Source organism: Lissotriton vulgaris, unplaced genomic scaffold (assembly GCF_964263255.1).
Source record: "Lissotriton vulgaris unplaced genomic scaffold, aLisVul1.2 SCAFFOLD_2042, whole genome shotgun sequence".
NCBI lineage: Eukaryota > Metazoa > Chordata > Amphibia > Caudata > Salamandridae > Lissotriton > Lissotriton vulgaris.
Genome location: NW_028255718.1, coordinates 169,000 through 195,938, shown reverse-complemented (window position 1 = coordinate 195,938; position 26,939 = coordinate 169,000). Strand labels below are relative to the sequence as shown.

The following is a 26,939-nucleotide window of genomic DNA, read 5'->3' as shown; positions in this document are numbered from 1 at the left end:
TGGTACAAGCTCCTTCCATTCGGATCTCTCTCCCGGCTAAATCCATTTGAATCTAACTTCAAGTGTTTTCCCAGAAATCTGACAACGCACAAACCTATTCTTCCCTGGTCTGATTAGTTGTCTCCTCTTTTATGTGTTTCTGATTCAGTTCCAAGAAACCCCAGGTTGAACATGCTCTCTAAATATGTAATGACACAACACGCGTTTTGTAGATTCTGTAGAGGTTTGGTGTGTTGGCGCTTGCTTCAGTCACTGACCTGAATATTGCAAAAGAGAGGTGTACAGTGCAAGTGAGGATGTTAGCGCAGTCTTGTCTGCCAGGGTATTATAAACCTTCGATTGCTGTAAGGCTGTTACAGTGTCCAGTTTTTGTGGTGGCACAGTGTACAATTTGAGCAGACCAAGGAACAGACATAGTGTTGGAAACATTTCAAATCCGTGCCTTTCATAATATATAAACTATGTTGCGGTTATTGTGACATTTTAATGATTCATTTTTTTCTGGTTTTAGAAATGAGCGATGTTCTCTGATCACACTGGGGTTGGTGAGACAGGAAGGAGGATTTTGACCTAACTGTCCTGTGATAACGTGTTGTGTTTTCTCTTTTCCGTCTCTCTGCAGACATTGAGACTTGAACATCAATTTACCGGAATGGGGAGAAGACGGGCTCCAGGAAAGAAAGTGACAGCGGAGTGTTCACGTGAATCCGTAAGAGCCACAGTCCCATCTTATCCTCTTCATGACGTCTCAGCTTCAAGATCCCGAAATGATGCTCAGAGGGACCAGGACCTGGAACCGCTTTCGGAGAACCTGCCGCACATTATCCTTCTATCCATGCTGGAGGAGTTGGAAGCCAAACTGGATAATTTGTTGAATACTGTGGAGGACGTACCTTCTAGAGTCGCTGGGCTGATTAAGAAAATCTGGATAGAAAAGGATCAAGGTTACCTAGATAATAGTACGGTGTCTTTGGAGATGGTCTGTCCAGCGAGCATTAGAGATTGTACTGTTAGCCGGTCTCCTGTGATACCTCAGCTGGACAGGCCAGGGGAACCGAGCTTGTGTCTTCAGACAGTGTTTTCTGATGGGCATGCACCAAAGCAGGAGTGTACGCTCTCTTCTCCGACCGATGTTCAAGGGCGTCCAGAGGAGCCAAACCTTTGTCTACAGCCAGTGTTTCCAGATCGACGTTACCCACGGGAGGACCAGTGCTTGCAACCTGGGTTTCCAGATGTACACGGGTCGAAGCGAGACCAGTGCTTGCAATCTGGTTTTCCAGATGTACACGAGTCGAAGCGACATCAGCATATGCAGCCTGGGTTTCCAGATGTACACGAGTTGCAGCAGGAAGAGTGCATGCAGCCTGGATTTCCAAATGTACACGAGTCACAGCGAGACAAGTGCATGCAACCTGGGTTTCCAGATGGAAATGGACCTCAGCAGGATTGTACTCTATCCAGATGCCCTCAGACTGATTCTCCAGGCAGGTCACTGGAGGCAAACCTGTGTCTTCACTCAGAATTTGTTGTTGGCCAGGCACCAGAGGAAGACCAGAGCGTACAGTCAGCGTTCCCAGAAGAGTGGGAGCCAGATGAGCCTCTGAAGCAAGAACCATCCCTATTGTCTGATAATAGCTGGGACCAGCAACAGAACCTCTGCCCACACCCGCTATTTCCTGAAGGACACGAACCACAGCAAAATCACTGTATACAACCCGCGCTGCCAGATGGGAACGGACCTGATGATCCCTTGAAGGAAGAATTGATGTGTTTTGATTTCCAAGATCCCCAGGAGAACCGCAGCCTACAACCCGTGTCACCTGATGGGATGTCATCAGACGAACACTTAGAGTCTGGGCTGTTGTCCTTTCATGAGTTGGGGTCACAACAAACCCAGTGCCTACAGCAACACCTATGCTTGAAGCAGGAACGTACTTATGCGCAGGATCCAAACGTGAACTACGAGCTAGAATCAATGCGCCCTGAAGCACAGGAACCAGATCAGAACGACAAGCTAGAACAGACCTGGGCAGATGCACCGGGTTCAGATCAGAACAACACAGTGGAACCACTGCACTCTGCGGCACTGGATCGAGAGAGAGAATCGGTGCTTCCTGAAGCACAAAAAACAGATCAGAACACGGTGGAACCACTACACCCAGAGGAGCAGGATTCAAATCAGAACTACAAGCTAGAACCAGCCTGTACTGATGCATGGGGTTCAGATCAGAACAACAAGCTACTGCACCCTGAATCACAGCATCAATATCAGAACTGCAAGGCAGAACTGCTCTGTCCTGAAGAGCTGGGTCTGCCTGTGCCCCCATCATGCCTAGAACTGGACACAATTACTGCAGATGAAGACGCCCCCTCAGACTCAATGGAGACAGGACCAACACAGTCACATTTATTGCTGTCCAAAGCCACCCCAGGTATGTGTTTCGCTATACATGGACACGCGGAGGGCATACTAACGCATGTTACCTCTTGAGAATGCATATTAGCAGATTTTAGAAAGTCTCTGAGGCGATCATTTGGGTTTGGGTGGAACCCACTGAGCGATACTGACCCCCAGAGTACACTGGGTGCAGATGTGTCCCTGCATTCTTCTCTGTTTCCACACAGGACTGCATCCTTCCTGTGCAGTAGCAGGCCTGGTAATGGGACTCTGCATGAGACAAATACGCCAGTAGCTCTCGTCCTTCCTTGTCCGTCCCTATTCCAGGCTGAGGAACTGGAAATAGCGCAATTCATGGGAGGAATTACTGGGCAGAATCACAATAGTCGGATACAAGTGATGTGGTGTTCATTGAGAATAGCAGACATGCGCAGTATAGAGAGGGAACTGGGTTTCCGGTTGCACAGTTACATTGGGTAAGATGCAGTCGTCTCAAGTTCCTGATATAAAAATCCTAGTCTGTATTCGGCCTCAACAGCAGGTCTGACTAGGGATGTTCTTGCCACTGCAGGGTTCTCCAAGAGTGCACACGGCCTTGTTGTGAAAGACAGATACACTACGTGATTCGCTGTATCTGACTTGTGAGTTCACCCTCCCGAATTCTAGCTCAGTCCCAAGTGTGCTATGAATGGTTTTAAGGGAACATAAAAGTAGCCATGATCTCCCTACAGCAGCATCCTGCCTTTAGCAAACTCTTTAACTATGAAAAATGTCATTGCATCATCACACGTAACATGCTGAGTTAGGGTTTGCACACCGTCTTCATGTGTGTTGTTGTGCCTCCCTGCCCGGACCTACACCCCGCCCTCGGCCTCACAGCTGTCCCTCCCTCCCACTGAATCTCCTGGCCCGACCCTCTGCCATTTCCTCTGTGACCGTCCTGATCCTTCCAGAGGCGGTCGCTCCCCCACGCAGCTCCTCACCCCAACTGCTGTGGTATCGTAGCGCTTGAAATTGACTCTGATTGCTGCCTCCCCGCATTGCTGCTAATTTTTAACTTTGATACTTTTCATCGTAGCGCTTGTATTTTGATGTGATTGCAGCCTCCTCGCATTGCTCGTAATATAGAACTTTGACGCTCCTATTTACCCGCGCTGCCAAATCGAACTATCTAATTAATTGACCCGAACACGCTGATTTGTGTGTGCTTACCGCCGCATTGTGCCTAAATGTATTTCATTTCTGTTGAATGTTTGATCGCATAGCGTAGTATTGCCCCAATCCAGTTTGGTTTACTTTGGTTTATTGCCAGCAGCCATCTTCACGTGTGTTGTTATGCCTCCCTGCCCGGACCTACACCCCGCCCTCGGCCTCACAGCTGTCCCTCCCTCGCCCCTCCCACCATCCACATATGACAGATGTATCTGCGCGCAGAGTTCACGCGCAGCGAGCGCGCCCCATGCGCGCCGAAGGAGCGCCAAAGGTAAGCCCGTCTACGCCCGTCCGCGCCTGGACCGCGCCCAGCGCCAGACCTCCTGGTCCCCCCCGCTCCCAACCCACTAAAATCACATATGACGCCGCTACTCTACTCGCCCTCAATCCTGGACGTACACCATTTTGCTGCGAAGCTACTCCTGGACGTACTTGCGGCCCTTTCGCCTGCCTTTCCTGCAAGTTCAACGGCTTTAGGACCTTCACCAATTCCACGTCCTCCAAACACATCTCCGACTCAAACCGCCTAAAGTGCATCCTGCTCAACACCCGCTCGGTCCACAGACACGCAACAGAACTCTGGGACCTAATCGACTCTGCGTCACCTGACATCGCCTTCCTCACCAAAACATGGATGAACACATCATCAGCTCCCGACATCGCCATAGCCATACCGGATACTTACAAGATTATCCGCAAAGACCACACCAATCAAACAGGAGGAGGCATTGCCATCGTCCATAGGAACACCATCAAAATCACAACCAGTTCCGACGACAATCTTGCAACCGCCGAACATCTCCACTTTCAGATCCACACCGACCCCAGGACCACACTGAGAGGCACCCTCATCTACAGGCCTCCAGGTACCCGCACCCAATTCAGCGATGACATCACGGACTTTGTCAGCCTACAGGCCCTAGCCTCCCAGAACTACATTCTTCTAGGAGACCTCAACTTCCACCTTGAAAACAAACACGACAGCAACACCAACACCCTTCTGGACAACCTGGCTAATCTCGGACTCAAACAACTTGTAGACACCCCCACCCATGTAGCCGGACACACGCTCGACCCTATCTTCACCTCCAGCAAGCACATCTCCTTCGATCGCACCACAACTCTCTACTGGACGGACCACAGCTGTGTTCACTTCAGCTACAAAACCTCCCTAACCCACAATCGCCCTCAACCTATTCCTCGGAGAAACTGGAACAAAATCACCTCCGACCAACTCCTCACATCACTCAACCAAAACCCCCCCACCCTCTCATTGGACCCAAACCAAGCGGCCACTAAACTCAAGCAATGGATCACCCACAGTGCTGACGAATTAGCACCCCTGAAAAAGCACCAGTTCAAGTCACACAGCAAAAAGGCTCCCTGGTTCAACGATGACCTTAAAAAATCTAAGAAGCTATGCCGCACCCTGGAGAAGATATGGAGAAAAAACTCAACCTCAGACAACATGGCCTCCCTCAAGACAGCCACCCGCAAACACCACCAACTGATTCGATCCGCTAAGAAATCAGCATTCAAGGATCGTCTCGACAACAACACTCATAACAGCAAGGAACTCAACATCGTCAAAGAATTCACCAACCCCACCGCAGCATCTAACGACATCACTCCCTCCCAAGACCTTTGCGACGCGTTATCCTCCTTCTTCTACAACAAAATTCCCGACATCCACAACAGCTTTGAGAACTCTTCCAGCGTTCACCCCTCCACACCCCCCTCAGATCCTTCTCCGCCAACTAACTTCCTCAGCGCCTGGAATCCAATTACCACTGTAGACACCATTCACCTCATGAACTCAATCCACTCTGGCTCGCCCACTGACCCCTGCCCCCACCACATCTTCAACAAAGCTGACTCCATCATCGCACCCCATCTCCGTGATGTCATCAACTGCTCGTTCAACTCTGCCACCTTTCCAGAAAGCTGGAAAGACGCAGAACTCAGCGCCCTACTGAAGAAACCCACAGCAGACCCTTCTGAACTTAAAAACTACCGACCCATATCCCTCCTCCCTTTCCTGGCCAAAGTCATTGAGAAAGCCGTCAACAGCCAGCTCGCCGCCTTCCTTGAATCCAACAACTCCCTTGACCCATCTCAATCTGGATTTCGAGCCAAACACAGCACCGAAACCGCCCTCATTGCAGCGACCGACGACATCCGAACACTACTGGACAACGGAGAAACAGTGGCCCTCATCCTACTCGACCTATCCGCCGCTTTCGACACAGTCTGCCACAGCACCCTCATCCATCGCCTCAGCAACATTGGCATACAAGGAAAAGCCTTAGACTGGATCATCTCATTCCTCGCCGGGAGAACTCAAAGAGTCCGACTTCCCCCATTCTACTCACAGGCCACCGAAGTCATCTGCGGCGTTCCTCAAGGATCCTCACTCAGTCCCACCCTCTACAACGTCTACATGAGTCCTCTCGCCTCCATTGCGCGTCAACACAACCTCAACATCATCTCTTACGCCGACGACACCCAGTTAATCCTCTCCCTCACCAAAGACCCCCACACCGCCAAAACCAATCTTCACGAAGGCATGAAAGAAGTAGCCGAATGGATGAAACATAGCCGCCTAAAACTCAACTCCGACAAAACGGAAGTACTCATTCTAGGATCTTCCCCCTCAGCTTGGGACGACTCCTGGTGGCCTTCCGCACTGGGCGCAGCACCCACACCCACAGACCATGCACGTAACCTGGGCTTCATCCTAGACTCCTCTCTCTCGATGTCCAGACAAGTCAACGCTGTCTCGTCCTCCTGCTTCAACGTACTTCGCATTCTCAAAAAGATCTTCCGCTGGATCCCCCTCAAGACTAGAAAGACTGTCACCCACCCACTGGTCACGAGTCGACTGGATTATGGTAACACACTTTACGCCGGAATCACAGCAAAATTACAGAAAAAACTCCAGCGCATCAAAAACGCGTCAGCGAGACTCATTTTAGACATCCCGCGACAAGATCACATCACCGGACATCTAAAAGATCTCCACTGGCTTCCCGTCAACAAAATAATTACTTTCCGCCTTCTCACCCACGCACACAAAGCCCTCTACAATCTAGGACCCGAATGCCTCAACACTCGACTGTCCTTCTACAAACCCACCCGCCAACTAAGATCATCCAATCTTGCCCTCGCCGCAGTCCCGCGTATCCGGAAATCCACCATGGGTGGCAGATCCTTCTCCTTCCTGGCTGCCAAGACCTGGAACTCACTCCCCACCCACCTCCGCCTCACTCAGAACCACATCTCCTTCAGAAAAGAACTTAAAACCTGGCTTTTCGACAAATAATGAACCCCTCCCCTAGCGCCTTGAGACCCTCTGGGTGAGTAGTGCGCTATACAAATGCCAGAACTTGAACTTGAACTATTGTGGTTCTAACTATAAATTGCATATTGCAGTGGTTTGTTCAGTTTTAATTTTTAACTATAAATGCACTTTACCCTTGTGTTATAACAAAACCAACTATAATTTCACTTTAACATTATTCAGTGAAAATATTTTAGGGATAAAGTACCTCCGGCCACACATGATAAGGATATTGCATGTCAGCGAGGAGTTCCAGAACTATATAGAGGAACAAGGACGAAGGCAGAGTTACTTTATAAGGTTATTGGACTCCGAGGTGACTTGCAGTAATCTTATAAAGTGCGCCAGGTGGTACTTTATCTCATACTAGCAGCCTTCCCGACGTTGTCCGGGTATGAAATAGAACGTGTGCAATGTGTGTAATAGGCAAGGGAAATTTATTTTAAAATCTCGCGGTAGACAACATTTTTAGCATGAAGTTTTACAATAGTTAGGCATGTGTGTGCAGATACTGTGTGTACCTCTGAGTAAGAAGTATTAGCAGATGTCTCTAGTGTGTATGTACTCCACTTCCGTAGGTAAGCGTGTGTGAAAGTGCATTCAGTTGTAAATTTTGTGTCCCCGCAGGCCTGCTGAATCGCGTCATCCCCCGCTTGAGGCCCGGCTCCAGTTTTGTTTGATGTTGTGCTTGTGGTGTAAAGTCGTTGATGCAGAGAGTTGAGTGGGTGACAGCGCGCGCTGGAGACGCTGCACATGTGGGAAAGTGCTGTCAGTTCAACAGTTAGTGTCCCAGCAGGCGCGCTTCGTCTCGTCATACGCCGCATGAGCGTATGGATATGGATAATACATGTTCACACCATCACCTTTCCCACAAACCATTTAAAACCTTGTAGCGCAGCTCTTTCATATGAAAAAGCAAACATTTTTGCAAACAAGAAAAATAAAAATAAAGCCTCTAGTGCAAAATTAAAGGCATCAAAAACCTGTGGGATATTTTTGGGGATATTTTTGCCCACAAATATTAGAAACCGTTTAATACAAGTCATTAAAAAAAAGCTGCAGTACCTCAGAAAATGTAGAAAGAGATCGGAATTCAGAGCATGGGGAGGGGTGACTCTTCCATCTGAGCAAGGCCATGCCTGGCAGGGTGAATGATGGCTCCACCCCCCCACTGGGCGTCTGATAGGAGACCCCCGCATTCTGAAAGAGCAGGATGTTGTCTCGTAAACCAAGTGCGCCCTGACCCCACCAAACTAGTTCTGACTGGATTTAGTGATTTGTGGCTTTAGAGAACAAATACTTTTTTGGTATAAAACGCTGCGCTGGAACCTTGTCCAGGTGTGTTCCTTCAGGATGTCAATATGAAACTCTGTCCGAGTGAACAGAGGAAAGGACTTTTGAAACTTTCACCAAGCTTGCTGAAGAAACTACTCGAGGGCCTGAATCAAGAGAGCCTCCTACCGAAGTCTCAGGAACATTAGACTTCACCCCATCAGCCGTCGGAATTCCAGTGTGAGGAATTCTGCTTGCAGGTGAGGCCTCTGTCAAGCAATCCGGATCCTCTAGTTCTACTGTGAGGAACGCGGACTGGGAACCTTTGCTGAATCTGTGTGACCGCTGCAGCTAAGAGAGAGCTGTCGCAGCTGAGAGTTTGCCTGAATTTGAACCTCCGGAACCTTCGATGAATCTGTGTGGGCCGCTGCAGCTAAGAGAGAACTGTAGTCGCTGAGTGCCCACCATTGTGCCAGCCTGGTCGAGACCATCCTTCATCCTGTGGGCCGCCGCAGCTAAGAGGGAGCTGCTGCCGCTGAGTGCCCGCACCTTTGCCAACTTTGCATCATTGTGATCTGTCCTGTGGGCCGCCGCAGCTAAGAGAGAGCCGCTGCGGGCCCGCACCTTTGCCAACTTTGCATCATCGTGATTTGTCCTGTAGGCTGACGCAGCTAAGAGGGAGCTGCTGCCGCTGAGTGCCCGCACCTTTGCCAACTTTGCATCATTGTGTTTCGTCCTGTGGTCTGCCGCTGCGAAGAGCGAGCTGCTGCCGCTGAGTGCCTGCATTTTTGCCAACTTTGCATCATTGGGATCTGTCCTGTGGGCCACCGCAGCTAAGAGGAAGCTGCTGCTGCTGAGTGCCCTCACTTTTGCCAACTTTGCATCATTCGGATCTGTCCTGTGGGCCGCCGCAGCTAACAGAGAGCTGCTGCCGCTGAGCACCCGCACCTTTGCTAACGTTGCCTCATCGTGATTTGTCCTGTGGGCCGTCGCAGCGAAGGGAGAGCTGACGCCGCTGTGTGCCCGCATCTTGTTCACCATTGTCGAGGATTGTCGCTATCGTCTCGTTGGCCGCAGCAGCTAGGAGAGAGCTGCTGCCCCTGTGAGCCCACCACAGAGCTGCAAGACGAGAGTTATCGCCACCACCAGCCGGGGCCACCGCAGCCGCGTGCTGCTGCCCCTGAGAGCCCGCCTGTCCCCGAGTGCCCGAATCATTGTGGGTGCACACTGCGGACCCCTGCAGCCAAGACTTGTGGTCGCTGGAAGTTCGCCTGTCACCGTGTCCGCTTCTTTGAGAAGCTGCGTGCTGTTTCCTCTTTTAACGGCAGGTATCTGGTGCACAACGGGTCGCGTAGGCCCCGGCCTTGAACTCAGTCAGTGTCACGTCTGGTGAATATGTTATTGCCTTTTTGAGTCCCTACTGGTTTACGTGCATTGTAGCTTGTTAAAACGCTTTGAGAGCCTTGAGTTAAACCTTAGATACAGATATTATTTTTCTATACCTACTTGAGTTGTGTCCTTTTGTGGTTTCGTTACTGCCTTATTGTGCATGGTCATAAATGCTTCTCACACTGCCTCTGCGATAGGCCTAACTGCTCGTGCTACGTTACCACAGGGTTGAGCAGCGGTTGTCAAAGGGGGTAGGCCACTTGCCCTGACTTAGGAAGAAGGGTCCCTATTTGGACATTGGCGCCAGCCATTGCCAACTAGAGACCCCCATTTCTAACATGTTTCATGACCTGACCTGCCATTCACCCTGGCTGCTGGCTCTTCCAGCAGGCATTGACCTCAGAACTCAACGGTAATAACTTATAATAGTCGGGTTCTGATGTCTTTTCTTTTTAATCAGCGACTCGCTGCGTCACAAGTTGCTGTTTATAAAGAAATTAGGGCCAGATGTACGATCATTGGGATTTGCGACTCACAAATTGCGATTAATTGCGAGTCGCAAATCCCAATGTACAACATTGTCTCAGACAATGTTTGCGCTTCCCAGTGGGGTCGCAAATTGCATGCCTCATGAATATTAATGAGGCTGTCGCAATTTGCGACCCCATTGGGAATGGCTGGCTCTCCCAGGGATGGTGGCCTGCAGGGATCAGCAGACCACCATGTCTGGGACTGCTTTGTCAATCAAGCAGTTTTTAAAAAAATGCAGCCGGCTTTCCTTAAAGGAAAACGGGATGCATTTAAAAAAGAAAGATTAAGCTTTTCAGTTTAATTTTTTAAGGGCAGGCAGTAGTCCCTAGGACCACTGCCTGCCCTTAAAAAATATTTGGGCATCCATTCACAAAGGGGAAGGAGTCCCTTGGGGACCCCTACCCGTTTGCGAGTGCTTTACCACCCTTCTGAGAAGGGTGATAAACTGCAAATGTTTTGCGACCGCAATTGCGGTCGCACAACATTCAGACATAGGTTTTAGACTCGCTATTAGGAAGGAATGCTCTTGGCACGGCCCTTCCTAATAGGGAGTCGCTAACCCCATTTTGCGAGTTGCTAATTCATTAGCGGCTTGCGAAATAGGTTAGTACAATGGGCAGACCGATTTTGCGGTCGCAAAGGGGCCAAAATCCCCTTTGCGACCGCAAATAGCAGTCGTACATCTGGCCCCATGAGACTGCCTCTTATACAAAGATTACAGAATCCCATGTAATATAAATATAGGAACATATAATAACTTTGGCACAGTTCATTGACTCTGCACAAAACTATTTGGGTTTGTCTTGGCTAGTTTTATGTACGTCTGTCAAGTGGGTGGCCAAGTGCCATTTTCCATTTAATTCCCATCGAAAAAGTTATTAATAGATCTACAGAAAAAAGGCTGAACGAAATTACAACACACAGTACTCATGGAAGGGCCTTTGATTCATTTGCTATAAATCCATCAGTTATGTTTGTGAAGTTGAGCATTTGAAAAGTGTGTTTTTTGTGGGCTTCAAATCAAGCCACTAGTCAATTAAATTAAAAATATAAATGTAAAATGCCAGCATTTGTAAAGCGCACATCTACCCCCGACGGAGGTGTCCCGGCGCTGGGGGCCCTCTGGAAGATTAGGCAAGCTATTGCCCAGAGTCACATGGTGCTCCGTCCATCATCTCCTTGTGGTTGTCGTATTCGCCCTAAGTTGGCAAAGTATGCCCAGACGTGGGTCCCTTGCTCACTTTGCCACTGGATTCAAGCTAGCCTGGCCGATGAGGGGTGTTACCCTGAAACCGGTCCCAGGCTGCTTGTTTCCAGTCCAGGGAAGACCTGGCTCGGCAGTTTAGGCTGGACTGGTCCCATGAGGAACAGGGTCTCCACTGATTTGCATATGGCCATGTCTGAACTGGGGAGGCAGAGTGAGCTAAAGAAAGATGATGAATTCAACCCAGATGTGAGACTGGGGGTGAGTGTCTGCAAAGTTTCAGCTCTCCGTCCAACATCTCCTCGTGGTTGCTTTAAAGATAGTTGTGAGAAGTTGGCCTGGTATATAATGCTCACTAATTCTAGTGATCACTTTGTACCATGCCAAGCAACCCTTATGATGATTGGTTGTAAGTCAACCTTATAGACCAGTTATCCTAGTGGTAACGTGGACAAAGCAGTCTTAGGCTAAACTCTGAAAGGCATGTGAAGCCAGCTGTATTACCATACACAACCCCCTTGAATACCAAATGAAAGGACACCACACAGATATATATTGAAAATATATATTGATTTATTAACTACAAAATCCCCTGGACTCTTTATGAGCACAGAAGCACAAGCGTTAAATCACAAGACAGTTTAAAATACACAAAAGTTGCACAATATGGATGAGCCCTAGGGGCCACCTAAACCATATACTAAGAAAGTGGTATAAGAGATACCAATCAGAACGGAAACAGGCCTAGGGCCTTGGGAATCGGTGGAGCTATTCGAGACTAGCAGTGACTAAGTCGGGGAAGGCCCGCGGGACTCGGGTGCAGTGTTTAAAGTGCACGCACTCACCAATGTAAAGTCTATGGTGCGTAAAAAGTACAAAGTTAGTTAGTTCGGAACCTTCCGAGTGACCTAGAACGCTGAAACTTAAGACACAGGCCCTTGAGATGTGTACCAGTGTAGGAACACCGGCGGAGCTGAGTTACCTCACCCACAGGAAGCGGGTGCACAGGGTCGAAGTAGTGTCGGGTTTCGTCACGCTGGTCGATGGTGCTTGGAGCTGAAGATGCTGCAGGCGGCTCGATGTGAAGAGTTCCGGTGGATCCAAGGGTGGATCTGAAGATGTGAAGACCTGAAAGCAGAGGGGACAATGTTCAAAGTCACTAGCCAGTGACTACCGTGGAACCAGATTGGAACCAGGCGATGTCGGGTGCAAACAGGCGTTGAGGTGTAGCTTCTCCCTGCAGCCACGTGGACACCGGGGGTTGAGGACGTCCAGGAGTCGATCACGAGCTGTCCCAAGCAGGCTTCTCGCTGTTGGCGGTGTCGGCAACTTGATCGGAGCAAACAGGCCTTGGCTAATGCAAGCCACGCAGGAATCAAAAAATGCTTAACACTCGGACCAGCAAGGTCAGAGCGGGTGCTCCTTTTCACAGGAGCTAGGGCAAGTCTGGAGCAACCAGACCCGCAGTGTAGTTCGTCGGTTTCGTCGCCAAGATGGCCGCTGACCACGTGGCTAGTGGCTGGGATGGCGCGTCAAGTGGCACAATGAAAAAGGGCCCCACGCAGATCGTGGAGATGCTGAAGGGCTCTCCTTCGGTGCAAGGGCTGCTCGGTGGTGGGGGTTCTCAGTCCCCAAAGCGCAACGTCGAGGATGCCTTGGTTGCTGCGCAGTCAGCTTTTCGAGTGTCTTCCAAGAGGTCCGGTCCCACGTCACTCGGTGCCTCCACGGGTCCCTTCTTTGCAGGGACTGTGGATCGGGCTGTGAGAGGTCTGAGAGTCTAGGTCTTGTCAGGCTCTGGGCTCGGGCTCAGGCGGGAGGCGGCGGCAAAGCAGACGTCGAGGTGCTGGTTGGTGCCTGTGTTCACAGGGTGGCCACTCCTAGGCCACAAGGGAGATTCTCTTCAGTCTTCTGTGCAGCAGAATGTCGAAGTCCAGTCTTCTTCTTGTTTAAAGTTGATTTCAGGATGATCTGCTGTGCAATGGCACTGCTCCCACTCTTATTCCCAATCTGAGGGGTGGATCACCTACTAGGTCCCTCCTCTGGGAGGAACCAGGAAGGGGGGCGGTTACACCCCCTTTCCTTTGTCCAGCTCCTCGCCAGGCCTGGGTCTGGAAAGTCCCAGGACCGGTTTGGACTGGCTTATGCACGGGGACACCTTGTGTGCCCCGGGCATGTCTCAATCTATTCAGCCCTGTCCTACCCAATACACAAAACCCTGTCTGGGGTGGTGCTCGCACCTCCCAAGGCAGGAAACCCTTTGTCCAAGCCTCCCTCGCTGGAAGGACTCCCAGCAGCAGGAGGTCAGACTCGTGTATGTGGTGGCAGCATCCATTTTGTGATGCTGAGGCTCTGGTTAACTTTAACCGGGGTTAAGGCTACACACATGTCGTGTCCCTCTAGAAGGGTGGAATGCTATCCCCGTCGACAGAACTGTCGATGGGATAGTATTCCAATTCGTATGACACCTTACTCGACATGTTTTGATAAAGCCAAACCAAAGATAGCAAATAACCGCAAGGATTATAATGCACTTAAGAGTATATGGTATGGCAATATCCCGGAACAGCTTAGGGAGTGGTTCCTGACAGCTGCAGACAGGCTCAGCTCATGCTAGAGCACCATCTCACATATTTCCAAGCACTCTGCCACCAGGATTGAAGAGGCCTTCCATAGGAGTGGCTGATAGGAACATATGTGTCCAGTTTAAGGTTAGATATAGGGATACTATATCTAAGTAAGAGGTGATTACACCAACTTACCCCAGCTGAGTGATCAGCCAGTTGTGTCAAATATGGAGGCCAGGCCAGGGGTGGCACAATACATGCTGCAGCCCCTGGTAGGCCTTGGAAACACCTATGCCCTGGGTACCTAGGGTACACTGTTACAGTGGCCAATAAGGTGAACCAGTTCCAATTCGTAATGCACCTAAAGTGCATTGGCAGTAATTTAGAGAGAGAACAGCAGGCTGTGGGTCTGATTAGCAGGCCCACAGCCACATTAAGTCATAAATCAGTGAAGCAAAAAGCAAAAATTTGGGGTGACCATAGGATAGCAGACCCTACTCTCCTACAATAGTGTAAACCATTACAGCCGCAGTCATTCTGAAGGTGAGTCTGAAAAGAACCCTATCCTTTTTTGAAGTCATAAACAAGCTCCATAATTTATGATCAAGGTCAAATCCGCTCACCATCTGACACTTGCCCTTCAGGAGTCATAAAATCTCTGACCTCAGCAATCCTCTGCAGAGTCTTTTCAGCAAATCAGTAGCTCAAGCTATCGTTCCAAGTGCGTTTTATTTATTTTAAGAGTTTTCTATAGCGCGAACCAGACCCAAGGTAGGGTATCAGAGTGCTTTACATAGTGAGCAAGGTATGAATAGTACATTTAGTAAAAACATGGTATACAAAAACAACGCATACAAAGTAACAACGTAGCATAACAGAGTTTGGGGGATAAAAGCAGAGTAGAGAATTGTTCTGAGCAATAAGAATGAATTCGAGATTGTTCACGTCTTAGCTTCGAAATATCAGTGGACGGAGAGTATAGTCAAGATTGAGGTTGTAAGCTGGCGTGGTGTTTGTGCGGATTTTAATGGAGGAATTTGCTTATCAAGAATAATTTTGCGAGTTGCAAATTCTTGGCCCCACTCCAGAAACAGTTCTGTTGGAGGTTTTAGTCTTGTTGAACCGCGAGGGTTTCAGGAGTAGAATATCTGCGCTCCTAGAATGTCTGTTTCCTCCAGATAAAGTATGTTTTTGTGCTAGGTACTGGGGGTGTTGTGGTGTAACGCCTTGTGAGTGATGCAAGCCATCTTTAAGTAAATACGAGCTTCATAAGGTAGCCAGTTGAGTGCCTTCAGGTGTGGCGATAAGTGGTCAAATTTCCTAGATCCAGTTATGAGTCTTGCTGTGGTGTTAAGGCAGTACAAAAGGGGGTGGTGATGGACGGAGCATCTGAATCAATCAAACACTCACACCCAGTCAAAAGATCTGGGTTTAATCCATCACCGTTCTTTAGCCCACTCTGCCACCCCAGTTCAGACATAGCTATATGCAAATCAGTCTGACCCTGTGCCTCATGGGAACAGTCCAGCCCGACCCGCCAAGCCATGTCTTCCCTTGACCGGAAACAAGCTTCCGAGGACCGGTTTCTGGCATTCCAGCCGTCTTCAGCCTGGCTTGCTTGAATCCAGTGGCAAAGTGAGCAAGGGACTCACGTCTGAGTATACCCTGCCACACTTATGGCGGCCAAAAGCGGTACAAAAGGGGGTGGTGATGGACGGAGCATCTGAATCAATCAAACACTCACACCCAGTCAAAAGATCTGGGTTTAATCCATCACCGTTCTTTAGCCCACTCTGCCACCCCAGTTCAGACATGGCTATATGCAAATCAGTCTGACCCTGTGCCTCATGGGAACAGTCCAGCCCAAACCGCCAAGCCATGTCTTCCCTGGACCGGAAACGAGCTTCTGAGGACCGGTTTCTGGCATTCCAGCCGTCTTCAGCCCGGCTTGCTTGAATCCAGTGGCAAAGTGAGCAAGGGACTTACGTCTGAGTATACCCTGCCACACTTATGGCGGCCAAAAGCGGTACAAAAGGGGGTGGTGATGGACGGAGCATCTAAATCAATCAAACACTCACACCCAGTCAAAAGATCTGGGTTTAATCCATCACCGTTCTTTAGCCCACTCTGCCACCCCAGTTCAGACATGGCTATATACAAATCAGTCTGACCCTGTGCCTCATGGGAACAGTCCAGCCCGGACCGCCAAGCCATGTCTTCCCTGGACCGAAAACAAGCTTCTGAGGACCGGTTTCTGGCATTCCAGCCGTCTTCAGCCCAGCTTGCTTGAATCCAGTGGCAAAGTGAGCAAGGGACTCACATCTGAGTATACCCTGCCACACTTATGGCGGCCAGAAGCGGTACAAAAGGGGGTGGTGATGGACGGTGCATCTGAATCAATCAAACACTCACACCCAGTCAAAAGATCTGGGTTTAATCCATCACCGTTCTTTAGCCCACTCTGCCACCCCAGTTCAGACATGGCTATATGCAAATCAGTCTGACCCTGTGCCTCATGGGAACAGTCCAGCCCGAACCGCCAAGCCATGTCTTTCCTGGACCGGAAACAAGCTTCTGAGGACCGGTTTCTGGCATTCCAGCCGTCCTCAGCCCGGCTTGCTTGAATCCAGTGGCAAAGTGAGCAAGGGACTTACGTCTGAGTATACCCTGCCACACTTATGGCGGCCAAAAGCGGTACAAAAGGGGGTGGTGATGGACGGTGCATCTGAATCAATCAAACACTCACACCCAGTCAAAAGATCTGGGTTTAATCCATCACCGTTCTTTAGCCCACTCTGCCACCCCAGTTCAGACATGGCTATATGCAAATCAGTCTGACCCTGTGCCTCATGGGAACAGTCCAGCCCGAACCGCCAAGCCATGTCTTCCCTGGACCGGAAACAAGCTTCTGAGGACCGGTTTCTGGCATTCCAGCCGTCTTCAGCCCGGCTTGCTTGGATCCAGTGGCAAAGTGAGCAAGGGACTCACGTCTGAGTATACCCTGCCACACTTATGGCGGCCAAAAGCGGTACAAAAGGGGGTGGTGATGGACGGAGCATCTGAATCAATCAAACACTCACACCCAGTCAAAAGATCTGGGTTTAATCCATCACTGTTCTTTTGCCCACTCTGCCACCCCAGTTCAGACATGGCTATATGCAAATCAGTCTGACCCTGTGCCTCATGGGAACAGTCCAGCCCGAACCGCCTAGCCATGTCTTCCATGGACCGGAAAACAAGCTTCTGAGGACCGGTTTCTGGCATTCCAGCCGTCGTCAGCCCGGCTTGCTTGAATCAAGTGAAAAAGTGAGCAAGGGACTCACGTCTGAGTATACCCTGCCACACTTATGGCGGCCAAAAGCGGTACAAAAGGGGGTGGTGATGGACGGAGCATCTGAATCAATCAAACACTCACACCCAGTCAAAAGATCTGGGTTTAATCCATCACCGTTCTTTAGCCCACTCTGCCACCCCAGTTCAGACATGGCTATATGCAAATCAGTCTGACCCTGTGCCTCATGGGAACAGTCCAGCACGAACCGCCAAGCCATGCCTTCCCTGGACCGGAAACAAGCTTGCGAGGACCGGTTTCTGGCATTCCAGCCGTCTTCAGCCCGGCTTGCTTGAATCCAGTGGCAAAGTGAGCAAGGGACTCACGTCTGAGTATACCCTGCCACACTTATGGCGGCCAAAAGCGGTACAAAAGGGGGTGGTGATGGACGGAGCATCTGAATCAATCAAACACTCACTGGCGTTAAGGCAGGCGTTTAGAGGGGCGGTAGAGATTTTGGGAAGCCCTGAGAGGGTAGAAACATCCGTACTCCAGAGCACTGGGACCTCATTTAGTCTTTTGCAGTCTGGAGTCCAATATTCATACCCGGCGCCCACTAGTAGGAGTTTCTAGAGGCTTCCACCGCCTTGACGTGTCAAGCATCCGCTTCCTCCTTGCCCTGGGTCCAGCTTGTCTGGAGTCACAAAAGACCAGTGATAACTCCTTTGTGAGAGTGCTCATGCAGAGCCTTTGTGATGTGCAACTGTGATAAGTGACAGCTGCTCCCCCTCGTTAAGTCAAAGAGGCCTATCCTGCCAACACCTCGCTTCCAAATGAGCAGAGGAATACCGAAGCACTCAGCGACGTCCAATGGCCATGCCTTGTGGCCCGTAAAGAAGTACTGCAAGATCAGAGATGTTTGTTGTGATTTATTGTTTCCACAATTATTCACCTTTCTTGTGTCTGAGACGTAAAATCCATTACAGACAGGCAGCCGTCACGTGTTTCGTCATAGAGACTTTTTCAAGGCTGCAAGAGGATATAGAAAGTATCTTACACAATTGTTACAATGACATAGGGATAAGAAATGCAGCTGTTAAGTCACCATCACCAGATAGAACAAGAAGAACACTGTTGTGATCCTGAAGGATACCCTTTGAAGAGCCAAGTGCATATGGGGGAACCACAATATGAATATACTCGTGAAATTGTAAGTCACTTTCCTTCATTATTTCATGGGTCGGGACAAGTCAAACAAGGAAAGTTAGTGTAGTATTTGACTCGCAGACTCAGTAGAGTTAACTTCAAGTTTATTGTGGAGAAGCTACACAGCAGACCAGAGAGCGCAGGCAGGTACATCCAACTCCAACGCCTCTCTCCAAATTAACCTTCAAACTATCGCCCGGCAACAAGTGCAACCAGGCAACACTCTAACATTCTATGGAAGGAAGCATGGAAAGGATAGTAGAAATAAGCACAAATGCAAATGTAAATACAGAGAATATAACAGTTACACATAAATGAGAATTGTAATCAAAGACACAGATGAGTTGTATTTCTCTTGCAAAAAGCTGTTGAAAAAGAACTTCATTCTTTACTTATACATGACATCATTCAACGCTCCATTGGTCCGACACATTGGCTTTCTCCCATTCTAACTGTGCGCTAAAAGAGACATTGAAGGACCTGTACACATAAGTGTTGACATGCGTCAGGCCAACAAGGCAACTGAGCGAGAGAAATCTTCTGGTCCGCCCATTGCTGATATAATAACTCAATTGAATGGCGCAGAGTTCTTCTCTCGACTCAACCTCAATAAAGGATCTTACCAATTGGAACTTGAAGAAAAATCCAGATACGTTGCAACCTTCTCTACGCATATTGGTTTGTTTTGCTAAAAGCGATTGAGTTTTGGTATATCCTCTACTGCAGAACTTTTCCAAGTCGTCATTTGACTTATCATATAGCCTGTAGTAAATGCATTTAACTATAGTGATATATTGTTTTTTGGGGGCTGCACAGAAAGAGCATTACAAAACTCTCATGCAAGTATGTCGTTTGCTGAATGATGCAGCCTTAACTCTGAATGCTGACAAATGTGAATTCCACAAGAAAAGCTTGACATTCTTCAGCCATGTATTTTGTGATGGAGGTATGAAACCTGATCCAGCTAGAGTTCTTCTACAGGGGACGCAGTGAATGCCCGTGCCCCTCTTGGTGATTCTACAGTTGCCCAGGAAGTAGTGGGCAGCTGCTACGTTTAGGCTTGTTCTCTTGCGTTGTTGCTTTTGCTGCGTGCGCAGCCAGCCCTGACTTTTGGGTCAAAGAGCGTTTGAGCCCCATGGAAGGCCAGTTGGCCTGGGGTCAGTATCCTCTGGGAATCTTGCGCAAGGTGGTTGCCTACTGTGTTCATGATGATAATTGCCTAATGTGATTTATGTGTAATGTATTTATGCATCCTACGTTATACCTCTAACTGTGTTTTCATGACTAGGAGGTTGTTATGCATAGTATAGTTTATGCTAGTCAGTTTATGTTTCCCTGCGTGATCTATGCCTAGGATGATTAGTATTGCATAGTGTGTTCCTACCTGTCACCAGTGAATACTGGTGGTGTTCTACAATTGTTATTTTATGCTACAGTTATTCTATGTGCTACATCTACTATTTCTACTAAGTGCTGATTCTGACAGTGGCCCGTGGCCCTGTCATGTGTAAATAATCCCCTGTAAATACTGCCCAGTGCCAGTTGGCACAGTGTATATGTGTCATTATGATCTAATGTGTTTATGGTAATACAAAGGCTATTTTTATATATAACCTTGTGTGGAGTTCCTTTTTGTGGTGTGCCTAGTGTGTTGCTGCTGTGTGTGTTGCGCAAACGCTTTACACACTGCCTCTGGGATAAGCCTGACTGCTTGTGCCTAGCTACCAAGGGGGTGAGCAGGGGTTATCTTGGTGTGTAACTCCCTTGCCCTGACTAGAATAGTGGTCTCTGCCTGGCTTTGGCGCAAGCCTTAGCCAACCAGAGATCCTATTTCTAACAAGCAGGGTTATTCAAAAACTAGATGGCATCTTTGTGACATGACTTGTACCTGCAATCTTAAAATCTGACTACGACCAACCTTTTAATAGTTAATAGTCGAGAATTCAAAAAAGTTCTAAATCACCTCAATATAAAGAATCAAAAAAAGCACTCCCCTTTGACCCCAGGCCAATGGTCTGGTATAACGCCTCATGAGTACTCTAAAGAAAGCTGTTCAGCATTCTACATTGCGGAAGCTCGACCTCGAAGGTGTTTTGAACACTATTCTTTGAGGTTAGTGTTTGACCCCCTTACTCGACCACAGAGGAAACCCCTGCAACTATCATGTTTGGAAGAGTCATGACAACCAAGCTTTCCCAATGGGAGGGGAAGGGTGTGACAGGGGATACATCTGCATTCATCTGCGTCTTCTTGGGCTGAGAGAGGCGTGATTCACACTTACATTTGAATAGGTTGTGTCCTGCCCTCACTCAAAGGTCTGATTTACGCCCTAATGATCGTCTGGAGCCAGGAATAGGCTGCAAGGGACTGTGCCACACTTCTGAGGGTTCATTTGAAGTCACCTGTTCATCAAATACATTTTTGAGTATATGTACTGGAGCTCTGATCCCATGTTTTTAGACGCTGCTTGGTAGATCCTTCTCCTACCTCGCAGCTAAAACCTGGAACTCACTTCCCACTCACCTTCGCCTTACTCAGAACCACTTGGCATTCAGAAAGCAACTTAAAACTTGGATATTCGACAAGTAATTCCCCACCCTTCCTCAAGCGCCTTGAGACCCTATGGGTATGTAGCGCGCTATATAAATTCCTTGACTTGACTTGACTTGACTTGACTTGTAGCCAGACACAGTTGGCTGCTGTGCTGCCAGGAGCAACCACCATTACGACTAACTGCCTTGTGTTGACCTGCTGCTGCAGGAGGGACTGCAAATTTGCAACCTAACTGTATGTGCTGTCTGCAGCCTGCCACCTCCTTTTGTTCCCCGAAGTGCTCTCCAAGGGTTGTTTGTTTGCTCCCGTTTTCCTGAGATCTCAGGGCCATCAAAGACCTTGTGGCCTCTTTTCTCTAAAACCTCTGCTGGGTGAGCCCATTTTAGAAGGTCTAGCATGTCCCCAGTGCTCCTGCTCCCTTCTGCACCAAGGTAAAACTTTGTGCATTACAGGACAGTGCAGCATGGGCCTACAGTGCAGCGCTCTGACCAGGGGAGAGCCTTTGTGCATTCTAGGGAAGTGCGCCATGTTTTACAAACCAGCATGTGTTGAGCGTTTTTCTCCAGCGAGAACAGCCTTGTTTCGCCTGGAGGTGTTACCAGAGAAACAAACACGTCCTTGAGCCAGCGTGCTCACGGCAGCTGAATTGGATTGTGAACCTCCCCCCCGGAGTCTGGAAAGATATCTCCACCGTCAGATGCCACTAAGAACAAACTAGTGTGGCCCCTCTGGCCTTGAGACCCGAGGAACAGCCCCCTGAAGACTTATGCTGCTCTGAGGTGGTACAGAGCAGCGTCTAAGGCTGCAGAGCTACAGGAGCTGCACAAAGCCTTCAAGGCAGGCGTTTCGACAACACGTTGTTCTGTAACATGCGGCGGGCCAGCATTTTGAGGCTCATTCCAGCCAGCCTCACCCTCTGGTTTTAACGCGTATACTGCACAAAGCTCTCAACGTCGGGTCTCACTCCCGAGACATGACAACATTGTTAGTAAGTTACAGATGCCCTGAGGACAGTGACCCTGCACCCACAAAGGTACTGTGAGGCGGGTTGGATCCAGAAGAGCGGTAAAGCCGCCCTACTCTCCTTCACGGGTGGCTTGGTTTCCCTTGGGCAAAGAGGCGCGATTCAAGCGGCCCCGGCGGGCTCCAAATTCGCAAGAGCATGAGGGGCATTTCTTGTTCAGCATTGTCTCTGCTCTGGAGATGACCACAAGAATGGTGCAGGGCTGTTCATAGAGGAGAACTGCTGGAAGACTCAAGGTCAATTACTGTTTAGCATTTAGTAGGTGCTCCTGCGCCGTACGTTTGGTTTCTAAATGCAATCGGGTCAACCACGTTCACTACAGTTACCATATGAAGTGTAATAGGAGCGCAGGTGCGATGTGACCTATGTTTTCATAGTAATTTGTGTTTTTCTCTGTCAAACCTGCATTATTTGCACGAACGGTGTGATTTAAGTCATTTTGGTCTTGTTTGATTTACAATTATTATTATTATTATTATTATTGGACATTTATTAAGCGCCTGGTTACGCCACTGGCGTGTCCCCGCGCTATGACAAGTGGAGTGACTGTCCCCCCTCCTCCCAACCAAGCTATCTACTGAAAAGGTGCGTTTTAAGTTTTTTTCTAAACTGGATTTCGGAGTATTCAAGCCGAAGTTCCAGCGGAAGATTATTCCAGCACTTGGGAGCAAGGTATCTGAAGGATCTGCCTCCCATACGAGCTTTAAATATTCTTGGAACTTTTAACAGCCCGGTCTGCGAGGACCGAAGACTGCGTGCAGGCTCGTAATGGGCTACTAGGTTCTGGAGCGGAAGAGGTGCTTTGCCATTCAGGATACGATGGCAGGTGGCAAGGGCCTTAAACTCCACTCAGGCCATATCCCTGCGAAAAGTGTAAAAAGTGTTTCACTCAAAAGGGAAATTTTTTACAGCATCAAAGAACACACACTGGAGAGAGGCCTTATCACTGCACAGTGTGTTCCAAGCACTTTGCTCATAAGATCAGCCTTGTACGGCATCAAAGTGTACACACAGGAGAAAAGCCTTATCACTGCACCATGTGTGAGAAGAGCTTCAGTCAAAAGGCAAATCTACTAAAGCACCAACTAATACACACCGGAGAGAGACTTTATCACTGCACTGTGTGTTCAAAGCGCTTTTCTCATAAGTCGACCCTTGTACGGCATCAAAGAACTCACACAGGAGAGAGACCTCATCATTGCACTGTGTGTTCCAAAACCTTTTCTCAGAAGACTCTCCTCTCAATGGGGAGCCAATGGAGCGCCCGCAAGGCTGGTTTGGCAGATGACCTCCTAGGGAGTCTAAGGACCAGCCGCGCTGCTGCGTTTTGAAGAACCTGCAGGCGGCCGATGACCCTGCCTGTGGCCCCCAGATAGAGCAGGTTCCCATAATCAAGTCGGGAGGTGACCAGGGCATGCACCAGTGTCTGACGAGCAGAAATGGGAAGCAGATCTAATACTTTCCTCAAAGCTCTCAGAACACTGAAGCAGACCCCCGCCACCCGACCGACATGTGGGCCAAAGGTGAGGTCCTTATCCAGCCACACGCCCAGGTTCCTGGCCTCACGGCAGGGAATGGGGACTTCCCCCAGACAGGGTGGCCACCACGCCGACGACCACGCCGACGGTGCACGCCCCACCACGAGCACCTCGGTCTTGCTCCCGTTCAGCTTTAAACAGTTGGCAGACATCCAGGCAGCAAGGTCTTTCATGAAGTTCCTGAAGATGTCCGCCGCAAGACCGGGCGCGCGCGATAGGGAGATGACCAGCTGCGTGTCATCGGCGTAGGACACCAGGCGGAGACCATATCCCTCCACGATAGCCGCCAGGGGGGAGACGTAGATGTTGAATAGAGTTGGGCTCAGGGACGAACCCTGAGGTACGCCCTGGCCCAGCTCAATCTCCCTGGAATAGCACTCACCCAATTTGACTTGGAAGCACCTCGCAGAGCGGAATGACTTGATCCAACCAAGCACAGCTCCTGTCACCCCTCCTCCATTCAGACACTGTAGCAGGGTGGAGTGTGCTACAGTGTCGAATGCTGCGCTTAGGTCAAGAAGGATCAGTGCCATCGTCTGGCCCTCGTCTACTCCCTGTCTGGGAGAATTTATTTTTACATAATCCTGCGTGGATTCCCTTTTGTGGTTTACTCACTGTGTTGCTGCTCTAGTGTGTTGCACAAATGCTCTGCACATTGCCTCTCTAAACTAGCCTGACTGCTCTGCGCCAAACTACCAGTGTGTATCTGGCTTACCCTGACTACAGTGGTGGATTCTGCCTGGCTTCGGTGCCTACCCTTGCCAACCAGAAAGCCTGTATCGAACAGTGGTCCTTGTGAATCACTTGATTTCCCAGCATGCTCCTGCTGCAGGACTCGGTCAACGCACTTTATGTAGGAGGACTAGCCACCATTTGTGTCTCAAAGGGAAGTGTGACTCTTTTTCCTAGAACATACATTTTTTTCCCTTAATTGTAACTGTTCACTTCTCCATATTATACCAATGCAGTTTTTTCAAGAAATATTTTCTTCATGTAATTTTCAATGTTTTTTATATTTTGCAGAACAACAATCACATCTAGAAAGTATGAATGGGAAAGAAAGCCATAAAGGTTCCGGAGGCAAGATGAATTTTAATCAAAATATCTACTTAAAGAAACGGCGCAGAATGCACATGAGGGAGAGACGCTTTGCTTGTAATGTGTGTGACAAAGGATTTATCAATGAGACACTTCTTGTGAGGCACAAAAAAGGACACACCAGCCTCAGGCCATATCCCTGCGAAAAGTGTAAAAAGTGTTTCACTCAAAAGGGAAATTTTTTTACAGCATCAAAGAACACACACTGGAGAGAGGCCTTATCACTGCACAGTGTGTTCCAAGCACTTTGCTCATAAGATCAGCCTTGTACGGCATCAAAGTGTACACACAGGAGAAAAGCCTTATCACTGCACCATGTGTGAGAAGAGCTTCAGTCAAAAGGCAAATCTACTAAAGCACCAACTAATACACACCGGAGAGAGACTTTATCACTGCACTGTGTGTTCAAAGCACTTTTCTCATAAGTCGACCCTTGTACGGCATCAAAGAACTCACACAGGAGAGAGACCTCATCATTGCACTGTGTGTTCCAAAACCTTTTCTCAGAAGACAAACCTTGTACTGCATCAAAGAACACACACAGGAGAGAAGCTTTATCACTGCACTGTGTGTTCCAAGCGCTTTGCTGATAAGTCGACCCTTGTACGGCATCAAATTGTACACACAGGAGAGAGGCCTCATCACTGTACTGTGTGTGCCAAGGGCTTTGCTTATAAGGGAGGCCTTGTACGGCATCAAAGCGTACACACCGGAGAGCGGCCTTATTACTGCACAGTGTGTTCCAAGTGCTTTGCTGATAAGGGATCCCTTGTACGGCATCAAAGCGTACACACATGAGAGAAGCCTTTTCACTGCACTGTGTGCGAGAAGAGCTTAAATCAAAAGTCAAGTCTCGTAACACCAAACACACTCGAGAGAAACCTTATCACTGCAAAGTGTCTTCCAAGCTCTTTTCTCAGAAAGAAGGGCCATGTATGGCATCAAAGTGCACACACAGGAAAGAGGCCTTATCACTGCACAGTGTGTGGAAGAGCTTTAATGGTAAGGCACATATGCAACGGCACCAAATAATACACTCTAAACTGAACCCTATCACTGCACAGTTTATGCCAGGAACTTCACTCAAAATGAACGTTTCCTCAACACCAATAAATACAAACTAGATCCATTTTCATTGTAACAATCTTATGTCCTGCTTACCCCAAAGTAAGTTTTACTGGAATGTTGTAACTTAGCGAGGGCTTATAGTCATAAATTCCTAATGGCCAGTGTTCCCTGTAGGGAGCGTGCATTTAGTGTAATAACCCTGAGTGCGCAAACTCCGTTGCGAAGCGCATACACTTCACACATCACTGAGGCACCATTTGCAGCTCTTGCTTTTAAAAAGCGAGCAGCGTGGAAAAAAAGATCTCTTGCGTGAAGGAGCACAAAGAGCAGATCTTGGGCGTAGCAACATACCACCGTGGAAGAGGGGAGAACTTTGCAGTGTGCCTCTTAAACTGCAGTGTATCGGATTGCCGAGGGTCACAAGTTGTGCAGCATGTTTCTTCTTCGCATGCTGTTTGCTGCGCTAGTTTCTGAGAGAGGTTGCAGGGCTTTACAGGCTGAAGTGGCTGTCCGGGTATGATCCGTGCCTTGCAGATTAATTTATTTTAAAAGTCCATGCACTAATTAGCATTGTTCGGGATTTAAGGGCATGATGTACGGCATACTGATGTTTAAGTCCCAGCTAAAAGTGTTCAAAAGGCAGGCACTCAGTGCATAATGGTATGCCTGTGTTAAACTTATTTAGAGAAGTAATTTCTGACCCTGCCGCAAGCATGCCAAGTCATATGTGCCCCCAGTGAGGCAGCATCATTAAGATGAGTCATTTTCCTGGCCTACACCTGGGCTCTGTAATTGCAGCTCTGGTCACCTGTGAAGCGTGATTGTGAGCAGCCATACAAGAATGTAAGGAGATATGATCGGTAACCAATCACATCCTTGTGTTATTTCTTTATAAATGTTCTGAGTCTTTCTCACTGCGAGTTGATTCTATTGTACCAACCGAATATAGGATTCATTTACCACCTCGATCACGCCATTACATGAGGGCACAGCCGCAACGCTATCACACAGTCTTACAAAACACACACTGAACTACTACTTACACGTCACAACAACTTTTAGCTCACAGCTAGGGCTCTCAGCACAGACCCCTATTCACAGATGCCAAAGTCCCTACTCGCCTCTCGGAACGGACTTGCTTCCATCTTAAGCCCAGGTGCTGGCTGCTCTTTGTGGTGCGTGATCACCGTTGGAGCTGCAGAAAGAAACATGGGCTCTTTTCTCTTCCCATCATACCTTTTATCACATATGTTTAAGAGTTAGTAGTTGAA

General features: G+C 48.8%; 1 protein-coding gene across 1 annotated transcript; it reads left to right on the top strand.

The window, feature by feature from the left end:
- The first annotated feature begins 652 nt into the window (after positions 1-652).
- LOC147659024 (uncharacterized) lies at positions 653-26,939 on the top strand. Its single transcript, XM_086952030.1, is given in 3 exon segments — positions 653-2,432; positions 24,526-24,779; positions 24,781-26,939. Coding segments are annotated over 3 exon segments (2,652 nt in total). The 3' UTR covers positions 25,399-26,939.